Raw genomic sequence first — 15,643 nt, 5'->3', positions numbered from 1 at the left:
AGACTTTTCTTTCCTTTTGTAACAGTTTTTAAATCACAAATTTCATTAAAAAATTGTTAGAGGGCTATTTACAATATCTATTTCAATTTGGCTAAGTTTTGGTAGTTTGTGGTTTCATATAGTTGGGGCATTTCTTCTAAGCAATTTAAATTATGAGCATAAAGTTGTCATCCTTTTACTCACTAGATGGTATGTAGTGATATCCTGTTTCATTCCTGGTATTGCTGATTTGTGTTGTCTTTTCACTTTTACCAATATTGCTAGAGATTTTTTATAAATTTCATTCATTTTTTTCTAAGAACCAATTTCTTTATTTCATTAAATTTCTCGATTTCAATTTCATTGATTTGTACTCTTAAGGATTTCCCTCATTCTGCTTGTGTTGAGTCTATTTTGCTCTTTTTCTAGCATCTTCAGATAGGAACTTAGACCACTACTTCCTTAGACTACTGATTTAAGACTTCTCTTCTAATGTAAGCATTTAGTGCTATAAATTTCCCTCAGAGCAGTGCTTTAGCTGCATCTCATTCATTTTGATATGCAGTGTGTTTTCATTCATTCTTTGTATTTTTAATTTTCTTAATAGGTTTCCTCTTTATTATTTAGAAGTATGTTGTTTATTTTTCAAGGTTTGTAGATTTTTCTTGTCATCTTTCCACTGCTGATTTCTAGTTTGATTCCTTTATATTCAAAAAATATATGCTAAATAATTTTAATTCTTCTGAATTAGTCAAGTTTTGTCTTATGATCCAACATATGGTCTATCTTGGTGAATAGTCCACAGGCACTTGAAAAAAATATATATTCTGCTAATATTGGGTAGGATGTAAATTAGATCCTGGTGTCCTGTGGTGGTATTTAGCTATTCTTTATCTTTGCTGATTTTTGTCTAACAGTTCTATCAATCACAGAGAATAGGGTGTTCAAATCCCCAACTGTAGTTGTGGATTTGTTTATTTCTCCTTTCAGCTCTATTAGTTTTATATATTTTGAAGTTTGGTTGTTTGGTATATGCCTATTAAAGACTACAATAACTTCTCATTGAACTGATTCTTTTGTCATTATTATGTAATCTCTCTCAAACAACGGGGCCTTTCTTTTTTGGCCATGCTTGCAGCATGCACAAATACCTAGGCCAGGTGTCAAACCCAAGCCACAGCAGTGATAATGCTGAATTCTTAGCTGCTAGGCCACCAGAGAACTCCTGTAATGTCTTCTCTGTCCCTAGTAATTCTATCTGCTATGTTAACAAATTCTTTTCATTTACTTCATTTGACAATGTCTTTATTTCTCCTTCATCTCTGAAGAACAGTTTCATCAAATATAGGATTCAAAGTTGACAGTTCTTTTCTTTCAGCATTTGAAAAAAGTTATGCCACTTCTTTCTGGACTCTGTAGTTTCAGATGAGAAATCTACTATTATTCAAATTGGTAGTCCTTCATAGGTAACATGTCACTTCTCTCTGGCTACTCTAAGGTTTATTTTCTTTGTTGTCTTTTACTTGCAGAAGTTTAATCTTTCTAAGTGAAGATTTCTTTTAAGTTCATCCCACTTGGGGAATTCTCAGCTTCTTGAATCTTATGTCTTTCACCAAATGTGGAAAGTTTTTCAGCCATTATTTCTTCAAATATGTTTTCCAATCTCATGTTCTTTGTATTGCCCTTTAGGTTTCAATGACATAAATATTAAATCTTTTGTTATCGTCCCATAGATCTTTAAGACTCTGATGATTTTTTTTCAGTCTTTTTTCTCTCTGTTGTTCCGGTTAAGTAAACTCAATTGATCTGTCTTCAAGTTTAGTGATTATACTGCCAACATTTCCACTCTTTTACTGACTCTATCCAGTGAACTTTAAAGTTTGGTATTATATTTTCCAATTATATAATTTCCATTTGGTTCTTTTTGTAACTTCTAATCCTTCACACTGAGATTTCGCTCTTTTTCATTCAAGAGAATTTCTATTGCTTGCTGAAGTATTTGTTTAAAATAGCTTTAAAATCTTTGTCAGATAATTGCAATATTCGATTGGTCCCAGGGTCAGCTCAATGTCAAATTGGGGTTTTCCTAGTTCTTGGGATGACAAACGACTTTATTCTATATCCTGAGTATTTTAGGTATTATGGTAGAAGACTCTTGATTCTGTTTATATGTTCTAATTTGGCAGGCTGTTTAGGCCCTGCACTACTTTTACTCCTTGAAGGCTTTACTTCAATGACAGCTTAGTCTTCTGAACCCTTAATGTCAACCTGGTCTGCTTCACTGTTCTGGTGTTGGTGGAGCCCTGCTCAGCCCCACCTGGTGTTGTCCTAAGGATGAGGTTGCTTCCCCAGATCACCTTCTGTTACTAAAGATGTCCTGAGGATGGGAGGCAGATGCCACTGGGCCTGGTCTCCGTGTCCTTGGGTGGAGAGCATGGGACACAGATCTTGGTGGCTACTGCTACTATGGTGGATGGAGCATCTGCTCTTGCCCCAGTTGTTGGGCAGACTGGGAGAGTCCAGGGCTTTGTTGCTACTGAGGGTCAAAGTACCCTCCAAGTTGCCTGCTCATGCTCTAGATGTGGAAGAGGGTTGGGGCAGTCTAAGGCTTTACTGCTGCCGACAGCATAAATCACTCACCAGGACCCCGCTGTAGCAGATATTGGGATTCTTTTTTCTCAGTACATTGGCAACTGAGAGGCTTCTCTTGTTTTGTTTTTTAATCTTTGTTTCTGGTGGACCTGGATGGCAGTCATGGCCAACACTTAAGTCCATGATGTACAGGAGAGGTCATTTCCAGAGTATTTAACTGTATTTAGAGGGAAGAGCAGGGAAAAGTGAGTGTGTGCCATCTTGTCCTAGAACAATGTAGAAATTACTTCTTAGCAGCTAGGGATTTTGCACTGCAATACACTCTACAGTAAGACCAGTCGAGTTGACCCTTAAACAATGTGGATTTGAACTGTGAAGGTCCACTTTACACAGATTTGGTCAGTAGTAAATACACCACAGTCCTACACGATCTGTGGCAACTGAATCCACGGACGCACAACTGCAGATATGACTTGGAAGAACTGCATATACAGAGGGTCGGCAGAGGGTGTGCTTAAGTTACTTGCAGATTCTCAACTGCAAAAGGGTCAGTGACCCTAGTCCCCATGTTGTTCAAGGGTCAACTGCACATCAAGGTTCCAGAGACTCACATGGGGTTGCTGTAAAGACTAAAACAGAGTTTTATGGGTTGAATTATGTTCCCCTAAGATTCATATGTTGAAGCCCTAACCCCTAGTACTTCAGAATGTGACCCTAGCTGCAGACAGAATCTCTATCAAGTTAAAAGAGATCACAAGGGCGGGCTCCAATCCCACATAGCTGGTCTCCTTGGAGATAGACTCACACGCAAGCAGAGCACGTGTCAAACGAAGGCAAAGACCAGACTGAGGATGCACATGTCAAGGAATGATAAAGACAGCCAGCCAGCCACCAGAAGACAGGGAGCAGATTCTTCCTCAGAGCCCGTGGAAGGAATGAACCCTGCCCACACGCTGATCTTGGACTTCCTCCTTCCAGACTGTGAGAGAATTTAAGCCAAAACTAAATCTAAAGCTTGCGGAATTCTGTCACAGCAGCCCTAGCAGACTCATACAAAGACAATGCACATCAGTTGTTTAACATAATGTCTGGCATAGTAAGTTTTCAATAAACAGTTGTTATTTATTACTTAATTTCTGGTTTAAATGTCTATCTCCTTTATTCCTTAAGTTTCCTTGCTGGCACAGAACCTAATATATTAGTAAATATATGTTCACATAATACTAAAAAAAAAAAAGTGAATAAATACTTAACATTTAACTGTATACATTTTAAAGGCATTTTCCATTAATATAAGTAAATACTGAATGATTTAAGATGAAGTAATAAGAAAATAACACTTCTCAAGGAAATAATACTGCCTCATCATTTTTTTATAAAATTCTTAAGTTTTTTTAAGTCATTCAACAGAAGAAAACAGATAACTAAGAAAAATTATTGTATATGTGTACCAGGAGATATATAAAAAAACGTTCAAAGCAGAAACTAGAGCCAACCTAAATACTGAAAGTCAAGTAAATTAACTGTGGTATATTCATACAACAGAATATTATACAGCTATACCCAACTATGTGAATGAATCTTAGAAAACTAATGTCAAATGAAAAAAAGCAAGTCCCAATCTATATACAATGTGATATTATTTTTTATAATGCTCAAAAGTAAACAAAACAGAATAATACCTCATTCAGATATATAAATATATATAAGTGGAAAAAAGCACTTTTAAAAATCCACAGGAGGACTTCTCTTGTGGCACAGCAGGTTAAGGATCCAGTGTTGTCACTGAAGTGGCTTGGGTGACTGCTACGTCATGGGTTCAATCCCTGGCCCAGGAACTTCCACATGCTGAAGACCCCACCAAGGGGAAAAAAAAAATCCACAGGCATGATTAATCTAAAATTCAGGATAATGGTCACTGAGAAAGACAGATGATCAGGTTAGGACAGGGGTTGTCAAACTATGCTTCCCAGGCCAAACGCAGTCCACAATTGTTTTTTGTGTGTGTTTTCTAAGTTAAGAATGGATTTGCACATTTTTAAATGATGGGAAAAAAATGAAGACAGTATTTCATGATCACGTGAAAATGGTAAGCAATCCAAATTTCAGTGTCCATAAGTAAGGTTTTATTGCAACCTGGACATGCTCATTAATTTACACAGTGTCTGTGCTTAGCTTTGTGCTACAGTGCAGAGTGAGTAGTTTTGACAGAGACCTCACGGTTCAATCCCTAGATGAGGGCCAGCACACAGACTGAACTTACTGTTATTCTTTTCTTTGTACCAAACATTATATTCTATAAGGCCAATATGGGAATTATTTTTTAAAAAGAACTGAAAATATAATCTCAAAAAAGCAGCTTGGTGTTAAAGAACTAATTTGATATTAGGATGTTCCACAGTAGGAAGGAGCAAACACAATCCTCAGGGCAAACCAAGGCTGCACTCAATGGGGTAGACAAGGTTTTACCAGCACAATTCCACCGTCTGTTCAGGCCTTTACCACCACTCAAGGCTGAGTAGTTATTCAGGTCAACATGTGGACCACAAAGCCTAAAACATTCACCTGCCCTTTTACAGAAAAGGTCTGCCTGTACCTGCTCTGCAAAATCATCACATCCTCAAGTTTTACCTAAAGTAAAGCAAATACTAACATGGGATTTAAAGAGCAACAAACAGCATAGCAAAACAGCTGGCTGCATGATCTCCAAAGTCAGGACTGCTAGGCATGCATGCTGCCTCTGGACACACAATGTGATCCTGGGAAAAGTGCTAATGACTCTGAATTAGTCTCAGAACCTGTGACCTGGAGTGATAATCCCCAGTCCAGAAAACTACTGTCAGGATTCGATTCTAAGTGACTTTAGCTACTTTTTATTAATACTGCTCAGAGAAGAACAAAACAACATCTTGGCTTAAAGTCTTACTTGTTAAGAGTTTCCCTAACCTGCCTTTTTTGAAAATTTCAAAAAACTTCTGAATTCACATTTAAGCATATGAAATTACTCAGAAATCCATGGTTACTTTAAATTAGACTTCAACATAGAAAATGTTCCAAATGCTTATCTATAAATCAAGGACTTTGACTTCATTTTCCCACAGCAACAATGTTGTAATTCATTATAATTTCTCAAAACATAAAACATACTGATCAAATAATTTAACTATAATACTTCACCAATTCCAGAGGATTAATCTTTTAAGACTCAGAACTTAAAAAAGATTGGGGGTTTTTTTGTGTGGTTTGTTTTGGTTTTTTATTTTTTGTTTGTTTGTTTGTTTGGCTGCATCCATGGCATGCAGAAGTTCCTGGGCCAGGGATCAAACCTGAGCCATAGCAGTGACAATGCTGAATCTTTAATCACTAGGCCACCAGGGAACTCCAGGTTTGTTTATTTATGAGTTTTTTTAAAGTATTAGAAATCATATATTAGGTTTAAGACAGGTATCTGTCACAACCTCTTTAAGACTGCTTCTCTTCACCAGCAAAATGGATATTTGATGAGTTCTTAGAATAAATCGCAGTGTGTGCGTATATATATTTTCAAAATGTACAAATGAATCATGAGTATTAATATTTATCAGTAAAAAAATATTTTGTGCTGCCTTAAATCACTGATTTTAGTATTTTTTTTATTGAGGACTCACAGTTATTACCATAAATATCCATCACTGTTCTCTGTTATAGGTACAGGCATTTTACGAATATCTTAGCAGTACAACACTGAATGGCATTAGAGCCCAAATAAGCAACTAATGATCACTATAAACTAGTCCCACACATTACTCCAAGCCCATGGAACACGTTTCTTCTCACTCGTCCTGTCAAGGTCTCTGAATGTTGTAAATATCTGACAACATAATGCATGTCTACTACAAACTGACTAACAAAGGAAACTGCAAATCTTGCCAAAGATGAAGGATTTCATGAATGTGATGACAATGATACTGGAAAATTGTTCAAACCACATGAAAAACCATCTTACAAATACAACAAGATTAGGTAAACGAATTAAAAAAAAATTATGATGATGGTCCTTCAAAAAATTGGGGGTATTAAAAAATTAAGAAATGGGAGTTCCCATCGTGGCTCAGGGGTTAACGAATCCGACTAGGAACCATAAGGTTGCGGGTTCGATCTCTGGCCTCGATCAGTGGGTTGAGGATCCAGCATTGCTGTGAGCTGTGGTGCAGGTTGCAGACGTGGCTCGGATCTGGCGTTGCTGTGGCTCTGGTGTAGGCTGGCGGCTACAGCTCCGATTAGACCCCCAGCCTGGGAACCTCCATATGCTGCACGTGCGGCTCTAGAAAAGACAAAAAAAAAAAATTAAGAAATGATCTTTGGAAAACTGCCCAAATCACAGCCATTTTTACGAAAATGGCACTTTTTTTGGGGGGGATGTCTTTTTGCCATTTCTTGGGCTGCTCCCGCAGCGTATGGAGGTTCCCAGGCTGGGGGTCTCATTGGAGCTGTAATCACCGGCCTACGCCAGAGCCATAGCAACGCCGGATCCGAGCCACATCTGCAACCTACACCACAGCTCACAGCAATGCTGGATCCTCAACCCACTGACCAAGGCCAGGGATCAAACCTACAACCTCATGGTTCCTAGTCAGATTTGTTAACCACTGAGCCACGATAAGAACTCCAAAATGGCACTTTAATGTCATAAAATTAAAATGTACAAGAATGTCAAGTGATATTTCATCAATTCTAATATGAACAGTTTTCACATCTCCAAAATGGGTACACCTTATAATTGATGGCACCTTTATCTTATAAACTGTTGGCCAGGCAGCAGTTACAACACAGATGTTACTGCCTGAGAACATATGAATTTTGTTAGTTTTTTCCCTTGATGTCATAACTGAAAAATTACAACTCCTTGGAGTTTCATAAAATAATCACCCACGGGCTTATTCAGGAGGAAACATGAGCCCGAGTGACTGCTGAGTGCCTTGCATTGACTCCTCTGATAAGAGCAAGAAAGCGGAGTTCCCATTGTGGCGCAGTGGTTAACGAATCCGACTAGGAACCATGAGGTTGCGGGTTCGGTCCCTGCCCTTGCTCAGTGGGTTAACGATCCGGCGTTGCCATGAGCTGTGGTGTAGGTTGCAGACGCGGCTCGGATCCCGCGTTGCTGTGGCTCTGATGTAGGCTGGTGGCTACAGCTTCGATTCGACGCCTAGCCTGGGAACCTCCATGTGCCACGGGAGCGGCCCAAAGAAATAGCAAAAAGCCAAAAAAAAAAAAAAAAAGAGCAAGAAAGCACAGCAATGACTGCAGGCCACCCCCCAATCCCCCCCCCCACCCGCCAAGGATCCCAGAGACAGAATTGCTATTCTCTTTTCAGAAATGGTGAGTCCTCAAGGTGCTTAGTGACACAGAGGATATTATTTGAGAAAACATGAACATCAGTGACCCTCACTTTTAAAAGGAGTGATTGGAAAGTCATATTATGAATGTAAAGTCAATTTAGGAATGAATAAGTTTAACAATTTATTTTATTCATACTTTCCTTTTTATGGATGCTCAAGAATAACATTATTTTTAAAAAATCTAAAGAGTTATTTCAACAAATAACAAAATAAAAAGGTTAAGTGATAAAAAGCATTGTATCAAGTTAAAATGGAAACATTTTTCCCCTTTCAGTCATATGTAAAACAACATGTTTTATTGTTGTATCTTAGATTTGATAAAGCACATATTCATTACACAATTCTATCATAAAAATTACAATCTGCAAGTTGTTACTTTCAGAATAAACATGGACCTACAAACATATCCGAAATAATTTTTAAATTGCATTTTTTTAAAGTAAAATTCCAAACTTTTTTCAGTCTTTACTATACAATGGGGATCTCTATTTTGGCTGGATTTCTATTATGAAGTGGTTTTTCCAACATCAGCACTGCTGAGCTAAGGACAGTCTCCTGGTGACCAGGGCTGGCTGACTTAGCACCTCATGAGTAATAGTTCCTGGCTCTGGCTGTTTTCAGAGCAGACTGTGAAGCCCCCCATGAGGTGCCCGCCACACACCTCCCCCCACTCCCCACCCCCCGCCCCCACCCCACCCAGGATCCCCAGCCAGCTCATCAGAGCCAACACACTCTGGAGTCACGTTTCATGTTTCAGCCTGTGCAGCAGAAATGTGCAGTACAGGCCTGCTGCACAGAATCAACCATTTTCTTATAACAATAATGGAATATCTACTCTACGAAGGTGCCTGGAAGATAACACAAAGGCCAAAAAGGCAGAAAGCTTTCCACAAACTAAGACACTGCACATAGTAACAGTAATTATTTCTACAGTTAATCACCATGCCCTCCATGGCAGGAAACCAACAGAGTGGTAGTAAAAACGTCTGCTTTCCCCCTCAATCTCTGCACATCCGAATCCGAATCCCCCAAGCCAGCAAGGCAACAGAAAGGAAACATGAGCGCTCTCCACAAAGGTAAGGAAGATAGGATCTCAGGTAAAAACTATAAACAGCACCATCGGGGAACTGCAAATAGTCTGGTATTGCTGTTGTTTGAACTAAGAGCAATAAGAAAGACAAAGGATAAAAGCTTGGAGCTGAGCTACCGAGGTTTAACATCCCCTCTAAACAATAAAGAACCACTGAGCAACTCCAAGCAGATGAGCAGCATGAGTTCAGTTATGCTTGAGAAAGGTCACTCTTTCATCAAGGGAAAGATGCATTAGAAGGATCCTCAATTAGAGGCAGAGAGATGAAAAGACTAGCAAGGATCTCAACAAGAGCAAAAAATAACAGAAACAGAAAGGAGATGGATGTAAGATAATCAGAAGGTAGAAAAGGTGGCCTCGTCACTGACTGGCTATGAGTTGGGTGGGATGTGACAGGGAGAAGACACTAAAACATGACTTTCAAACCAGAAACCTCAAAGCCAAGCCATCTTCAACAGTGACACTCTGCAGTAAGATAGTCAGTGATACAGGAAGGGCAGTGGGTCTGAGGTCAACGCAGTGCATTTAGTTTTGGAAATAGGAAGAATGAGGAGCAGAAACCTCCAGTTCTGGGAACCACAGAAGCACGTGTGCGCATGCATGTACACGCACGTGCGAGCGCGCGTGCACACACACACACACACACCCTCACTGGACACAAGGGTAAAATCCAGGCATATCTGGGGACTCTGAAGAGTAAACAGCAGTAGGCAGGTGGAAGCACCGCAGCTGTAGCACCTCCAAATTCATGATGAGTGCACCGTGTTTTCAAAACTATGGTGACTTTTGGAATTAACCTAACTTGGCCAAAACCTGAAACTGGGCACTCTGGCAATGACAAGGGTAACTCTGGTTATCTCTGCCAGTTCTGGAGTAGGGAGGAGACTCTTACAGAAAAAAGGGAAAGTGCTGCATCCCTGAGGAAAGCTCACTGACAGCCAGCATGAGCTTATGGGAACTAACATGGAAAGGGGCGGGGGGGAACCCTGCATTCCTGTGAGATTGCAAAGGGGCAGGGCACAGCCTGCGGCCTCTCCCTCACTCCTCTCTGTCTCCCTGTCTCTCTCTCTCCCAGCTTTCTCTGTGTCTGTCTCTCTCTCCTCCCACCATGGGAGCCCTTGGTGTGCGAGGCCTCTACTAGAAGACTGAGAAGTAAGTGCAGGGCAGATGCAGGCCTCAAGCGATGGTACACGGGGAGGGGGGGCTCCGGAAAAATGACCCCGGAAGTTGTTATAAGGTCCTGAGGTGGCCTGTACCGGTGTGTGTGGACACGACCTTACTGTGCATGAGCATGGGGCCAGCCAACAGACTTCTCCCTAGACCCTCACAGACCACACCAGCCAGTGCACACAGTGGGGAGAAGAGAGGCAGGGACTCACGGCTTGACATAAACAAGCCCACTCACTCAGACAAATAAAATCAACAGTCTCCATGAAATTAAACAAAATCCAGAGTCTAATAACATAGTATTCCAAATGTCTAGGGTACAACTCAAAATTAATCAGCACATGAAAAACCACAAAAATCTCAACTGGGAATATACAATAAACAGATTATGATTAGGTGAAACAGATGATATAATCACATGGCAAAAACATCAAAGAATATTTTAAAAGCGTATGAACAGCAATCATGAACAGTGATTTAGAAAGGTTAAAATCAGAAATATTAGCCCAAAAAAAAGAGAAGAATCAAGGAAAAACCAAATGAAAACACAAGAAATGAAGAACAGAATTACCAAAATAAAACCCTCATTTGATTCCATTTGATAGCCAAATAAACAGAATGAGAATGAAAGAGAAAAGGGAAAGGGAACCTGAAAACAACAGAAATTAACCAATCTGAATAACAGAGAAAAAAACTTAAAAACATCCAACAGAGGTCCACAAACCTGTGAACAGGAACAAAAGGTCTACCATTCATGTCACCAGAGAACCAGAGAAGAGAAAGAGCACTGAGCTGAAAAAATACTTGAAGAAAATAATGGCTCAAAAATGGCATAAGGCATGAATGCACAAGTTCAAGACATTCAGCAAACCTAATATATAAGACAACTATGGCATAAAGGGAGAGGGTAAAGGTACCCATATAGTGGAAAGAATTATGGATTCCAAACTGGAGGAGTAAAACAGCATTTGTAGCTTATCCCTGAACAATGTGAAGTTTGGGGCACCAAGCCTCCATGCAGGTGAAAATGAGATAATAAATATGTGTTGTTAAAAGCCACTAAGTTGTGGTAATTTGTTATACCACAAAAGAAAACTAATACAAAGAATAAAAAGAAATTACATCTTGATTTTTAAAAGTCAATTCACTAAAAACCCAAGAATTCTAACTGTATATGCTCTTAAAAAAAAAGGCAAAATTGACAAGGAGAACCAGATAAATCTACAATTATATATGAAAGCTATAAAAATTACAAAAGAAAAATTAGGAGTTCCCATTGTGGTGCAGCAGAAACAAAGCCAACTAGTAACCACAAGGTTTTGGGTTCAATCCCTGGCCTCGCTCAGTGGGTTAAGGATTAGGCATTGCCACTGAGCAAGGCCAGAGTCGGATCTGTGGTGCAGGCCGGCAGCTGTAGCTCTGATTCAACCCATACCCTGGGAACCTCCATATGCTATGAGAGCGGCCCTAAAAAGCAAAAAAAAAAAAAAAGGAATGAGAGAATAGCAATAAAAGTAAGTGGTAAAATCTGTGTAAATTCCTTTTTTCTCTTGAATTCTTAAATATGCTTGAAGTTGCAAGCACAATTTTTTTTTGTCTTTTTTTTTTTTTTGCTATTTCTTGGGCCGCTCCCTCGGCATATGGAGGTTCCCAGGCTAGGGGTCTAATCAGAGCTGTAGATACAAGCCTATGCCAGAGCCACAGCAACGCGGGATCCGAGCCGCGTCTGCAACCTACACCACAGCTCACGGATCACAACCACTGAGCAAGGGCAGGGACCGAACTCGCAACCTCATGGTTCCTAGTCGGATTCGTTAACCACTGCGCCACTACAGGAACTCCCGCAAGCACAATTTATAACACAGCCTGAGGAGGATTTAAATGTATATAAGTGTAACATAGGTCTCAGACGTGGCTAGGATCCTGCTTGGCTGTGGCATAGGCTGGCAGCGGTAGCTCTGATTCAACCCCTAGCCTGGGAACCTCTGTATGCCATGGGTGTGGCCCTAAAAAGCCAAAAAAAACAAAAACAAAAACAAAAACAAAAAAAATTAGGAGCAAATCTTCCTGACTGTTGGATGGGCATAGAGTTCTCAGACACAGCAGCAAAAGCATGATTCATAAACAGGAAACCTGTGAACTTAGGCTTCACCAAAGTAACATCTCTGCTTTGTGAAAACTATTAAGAGAATGATAAGCCAAGCTACAACCTAGAAGGAAATAGTGGCAAGCCACATATCCAATAAAAGACTTAGCCAGAATATAAAGAACTCAAAGCTAAACAGCAGCAATACAATTAACATGAAGAAATTATTCAGAAAGACACTCTTTAAAGAGGATATAAGGATCACATATATATTCTTGTTTAACATGAGACTCTACATTACGTGAGAGGCAAACTATGTCTGATGAAGCTTTAATTTAATTAAGTAATCTTTAACCAATTAATTAACCTATACCTCCAAAGTGTTTACCACACTGCCTGTTGTTTAGTGAATAAATAATACATGATACACACACCCAAATACACTGAAAAGCAAACTTTCTTCACTTTTTAGCCATATTTTTGTAAGGCAACATTTTATATATAGAGTCATCTAGAGAATAAAGAAATTCTATAGAGTTTAACAAAATGAATCTTTTAAAGTCATATAAAAATAACTATGAAAACACACTGATTTCTAAAGCTTTTTTTTTTTTTTTTTGGCCAAGCCCACGCAGCATGTATAAATTCCTGGCCAGGGTTCGAACCCGTGTCATAGCAGTGACCAAAGCTGCTTCAGTGATAACAATAGATTCTTTACCCTTGCACCACATGGAAACTGCCTACAGCATGATTTTTTTCAAATGATAGCATAACAGAATGAAAATACTAACTTCTGATTGCAAGATGGGAGAATAACAAATTCTTGCAAAATTCTGAACACAGAGAAGTTACTGGGCTAAGTGAATGCACATCAGTGCTCAAAAACAAGCAGAACTCTGGGCAGTCCCAAGAAGAGAAAGAATCTAGGGGTAAGGAAAGTACACAAATTGGTGTGAAATGACAAGAGTCATGAGGAAGAGGCCTGGCACAGCAATAATGGGCAGGAGGCCTGTTCTGAGACAAAACAGCCAGGGTCACAAGGGGGGGGGTGGACTAACAGTGACGGTGCTTAAATAAGAGGCTCCTCAGCACATGATCCATCTTCACAAAATGGCTCCTTCAGACACAAGTGACCAGAGCATCTGGGATGAAAGGCCAGGCCAGAGCACTGGGTGACTGGTGACACCCAGGATGGATGGGGGTCTCTAAGCCCCGAAAATAAGCCGCCAGCACATGTCTGGCAGAACAGCAGTGCACCACTGCCCTCTACTAGATGGCAATCTGCAGAGGACATATCACTAGCACACTCCCACCTCACCAGGGCCACACGAACAGAGGCCATGAAGAGGAGCAGACACCCCCAGACATAAACAGCAAACGTGTGAGGAACAGCGGGACCATGAAACACTTAACAGACTTAAAACCTGAAGAAATGAGGTGACATGGCCAATGGTGCAGCAAGAACAAGATTCTACAGTGACTACAGCACTATCAGAGAAAAAAGAGCAGGGCCAAGGAGTTTTCCAGGAGGACAACTAGAATTCATGGACATGGAAATACAAGTTTCTAAAGTGAAGAGGAACTGCCTGGATGGCTGAACAGCAGAGTCGACAGAACTGAAGAATGGAGAGCCAAAGGAGACGGAGCCTCACAGAGAGCCCCGCAATCTGCAGCTTCGTCCGAGCCCCTGCTGAGTGACAGTGTGACATCCAGTAACTTGTTAAAAATATTTTTCATTAAAATCTGTAACTAAAATTCCAAATGCTATTAAGAGAGGCAAAGTGGGGCAATAAAAAATACAGAAGGTGCTGTTCTGGCTATAGGAGGATACAAATACAGATTAATTCTGAATATGAGAAAAACAGACTGAATGGTGTTAAAAATATAAAGGGTAACCATTAAAAACTGATCTATTCTTCTATGATTTTATTTCAAAGAAAAAATATTATAAATTGGAATAATCATTACCTCATAAATGTATCACTTATGAACCTAAAGTATATATGTCTAAACAAAACATATTATTATATAACCTATTTCCTATATGAGTGTGGTGCTCATGGGTGCTGAGCTGACAGAAACAATGTCCAGTTGTTCTGTGGACAAAAGGTCAAAGGCATCTGTGTACTTCTGCAAACCAAAACTATTAGCTACTGAAATGATTATCCAAAAAGTGCTAACGTTTTCTTGGGTACATGACTTAGTTCACTTAATGGGCATAATGAGAGGCTTTAAAACACTTTCTAATTTGCTTCTGAGTAAATGCATAATTACACATATATTTATTCAAATGTTTATTTCCCATTTTTCTTCCACAATTCTTTGCTACTTAAAAGTATTTAAAACCAAAAGTATATTGGGGGAAAAAAGATGTAAATAAATATAAATCCTGGGGTTGCTATACCTATGTCAACTCTTTTTGAAGGAAGGATGCAGTTATGAACTTACTCTCAGCGAACCACAGCAACAACAGAATTTCACGTTGGCATAAAGGAAATAGCAGAAGAAAGGTTAAATACTCTGCAGGTGTCTGGGGGAAGTGTTGTGAAGGATTACACTCTTGTCATTTGTACCTACCTTGTCCCAGACCTTCACCCTGAACCCTACCATGCTCAAGAATCTCAAGAACAAAATCCTACCACGTGACCCTCCGCCCGAGCCTTGTTCTGCCTCGCCTCCCGTCTGCGCTGGAGAAACTCTTCCACTTGCTTTGCTCTCTCCACAGCCAGCTGCCCCTTCTGCCTGAGGGATGCAGACAAACGGCAAAGTCAGAAATTTTGAACATCAAATACCCCACAAAGTTAAAAACTACATTACTCTATTTTCTTTAAAGATCTTTGCAGAATATGAAGAAAGGCTGATCTGAAGTAAAACTTTGCTCTGTAATGAAGGAACAGCTACACATTACACATGATATTAGGATCCACCACCTAAATTACATTCACTATTATTTTAATTGTTATTATTATTATTATTATTTTGTCTTTTTAGGGCTGCACCCATGGAATATGGAGGTTCCCAGGCCAGGGGTCCAATCGGAGCTACAGCTGATGGCCTACACCACAGCCACAGCAACGCCAAATCTGAGCTGAGTCTGCGACCTACACCACAACCCATGGCAACACCGGATCCTCAACCCACTGAGCGAGGCCAGGGATGGAACCTGAAACTTCACGGTTACTAGTTGGGTTTGTTAACCACGAGCCATTACAGGAACTCCCACTATTACTTTAAATAGAAGTAAAATTTGCATTGCTTCTCCAAAACTTAATAAGGTTTCTCTTGACTTCATTTAATCTGGACTATTTACAGACCCCTAAAATGGTTCTGGGCTATACTTAACAGAAGAAT

At 39.9% G+C, this 15,643-nt stretch overlaps 1 protein-coding gene across 8 annotated transcripts in view; it reads right to left on the bottom strand.

Annotated features, from left to right (window-relative positions):
* NEK1 (NIMA related kinase 1) overlaps positions 1-15,643 on the bottom strand; it is a 181,923-nt gene that overhangs the window by 77,295 nt on the left and 88,985 nt on the right. For all 8 annotated transcript variants that reach the window (XM_047759749.1, XM_047759748.1, XM_047759751.1 and 5 more), the window contains one exon: positions 14,932-15,034. In XM_047759749.1, coding sequence (XP_047615705.1) covers positions 14,932-15,034 — 103 coding nt within the window. The remainder of the gene's footprint in view (positions 1-14,931; positions 15,035-15,643) is intronic.

The sequence above is a fragment of the Phacochoerus africanus genome, chromosome 15, assembly GCF_016906955.1.
Source record: "Phacochoerus africanus isolate WHEZ1 chromosome 15, ROS_Pafr_v1, whole genome shotgun sequence".
Lineage (NCBI taxonomy): Eukaryota > Metazoa > Chordata > Mammalia > Artiodactyla > Suidae > Phacochoerus > Phacochoerus africanus.
Note: the sequence above shows the minus strand (reverse complement) of the source record. Positions and strands in the feature narration are given on the sequence as shown.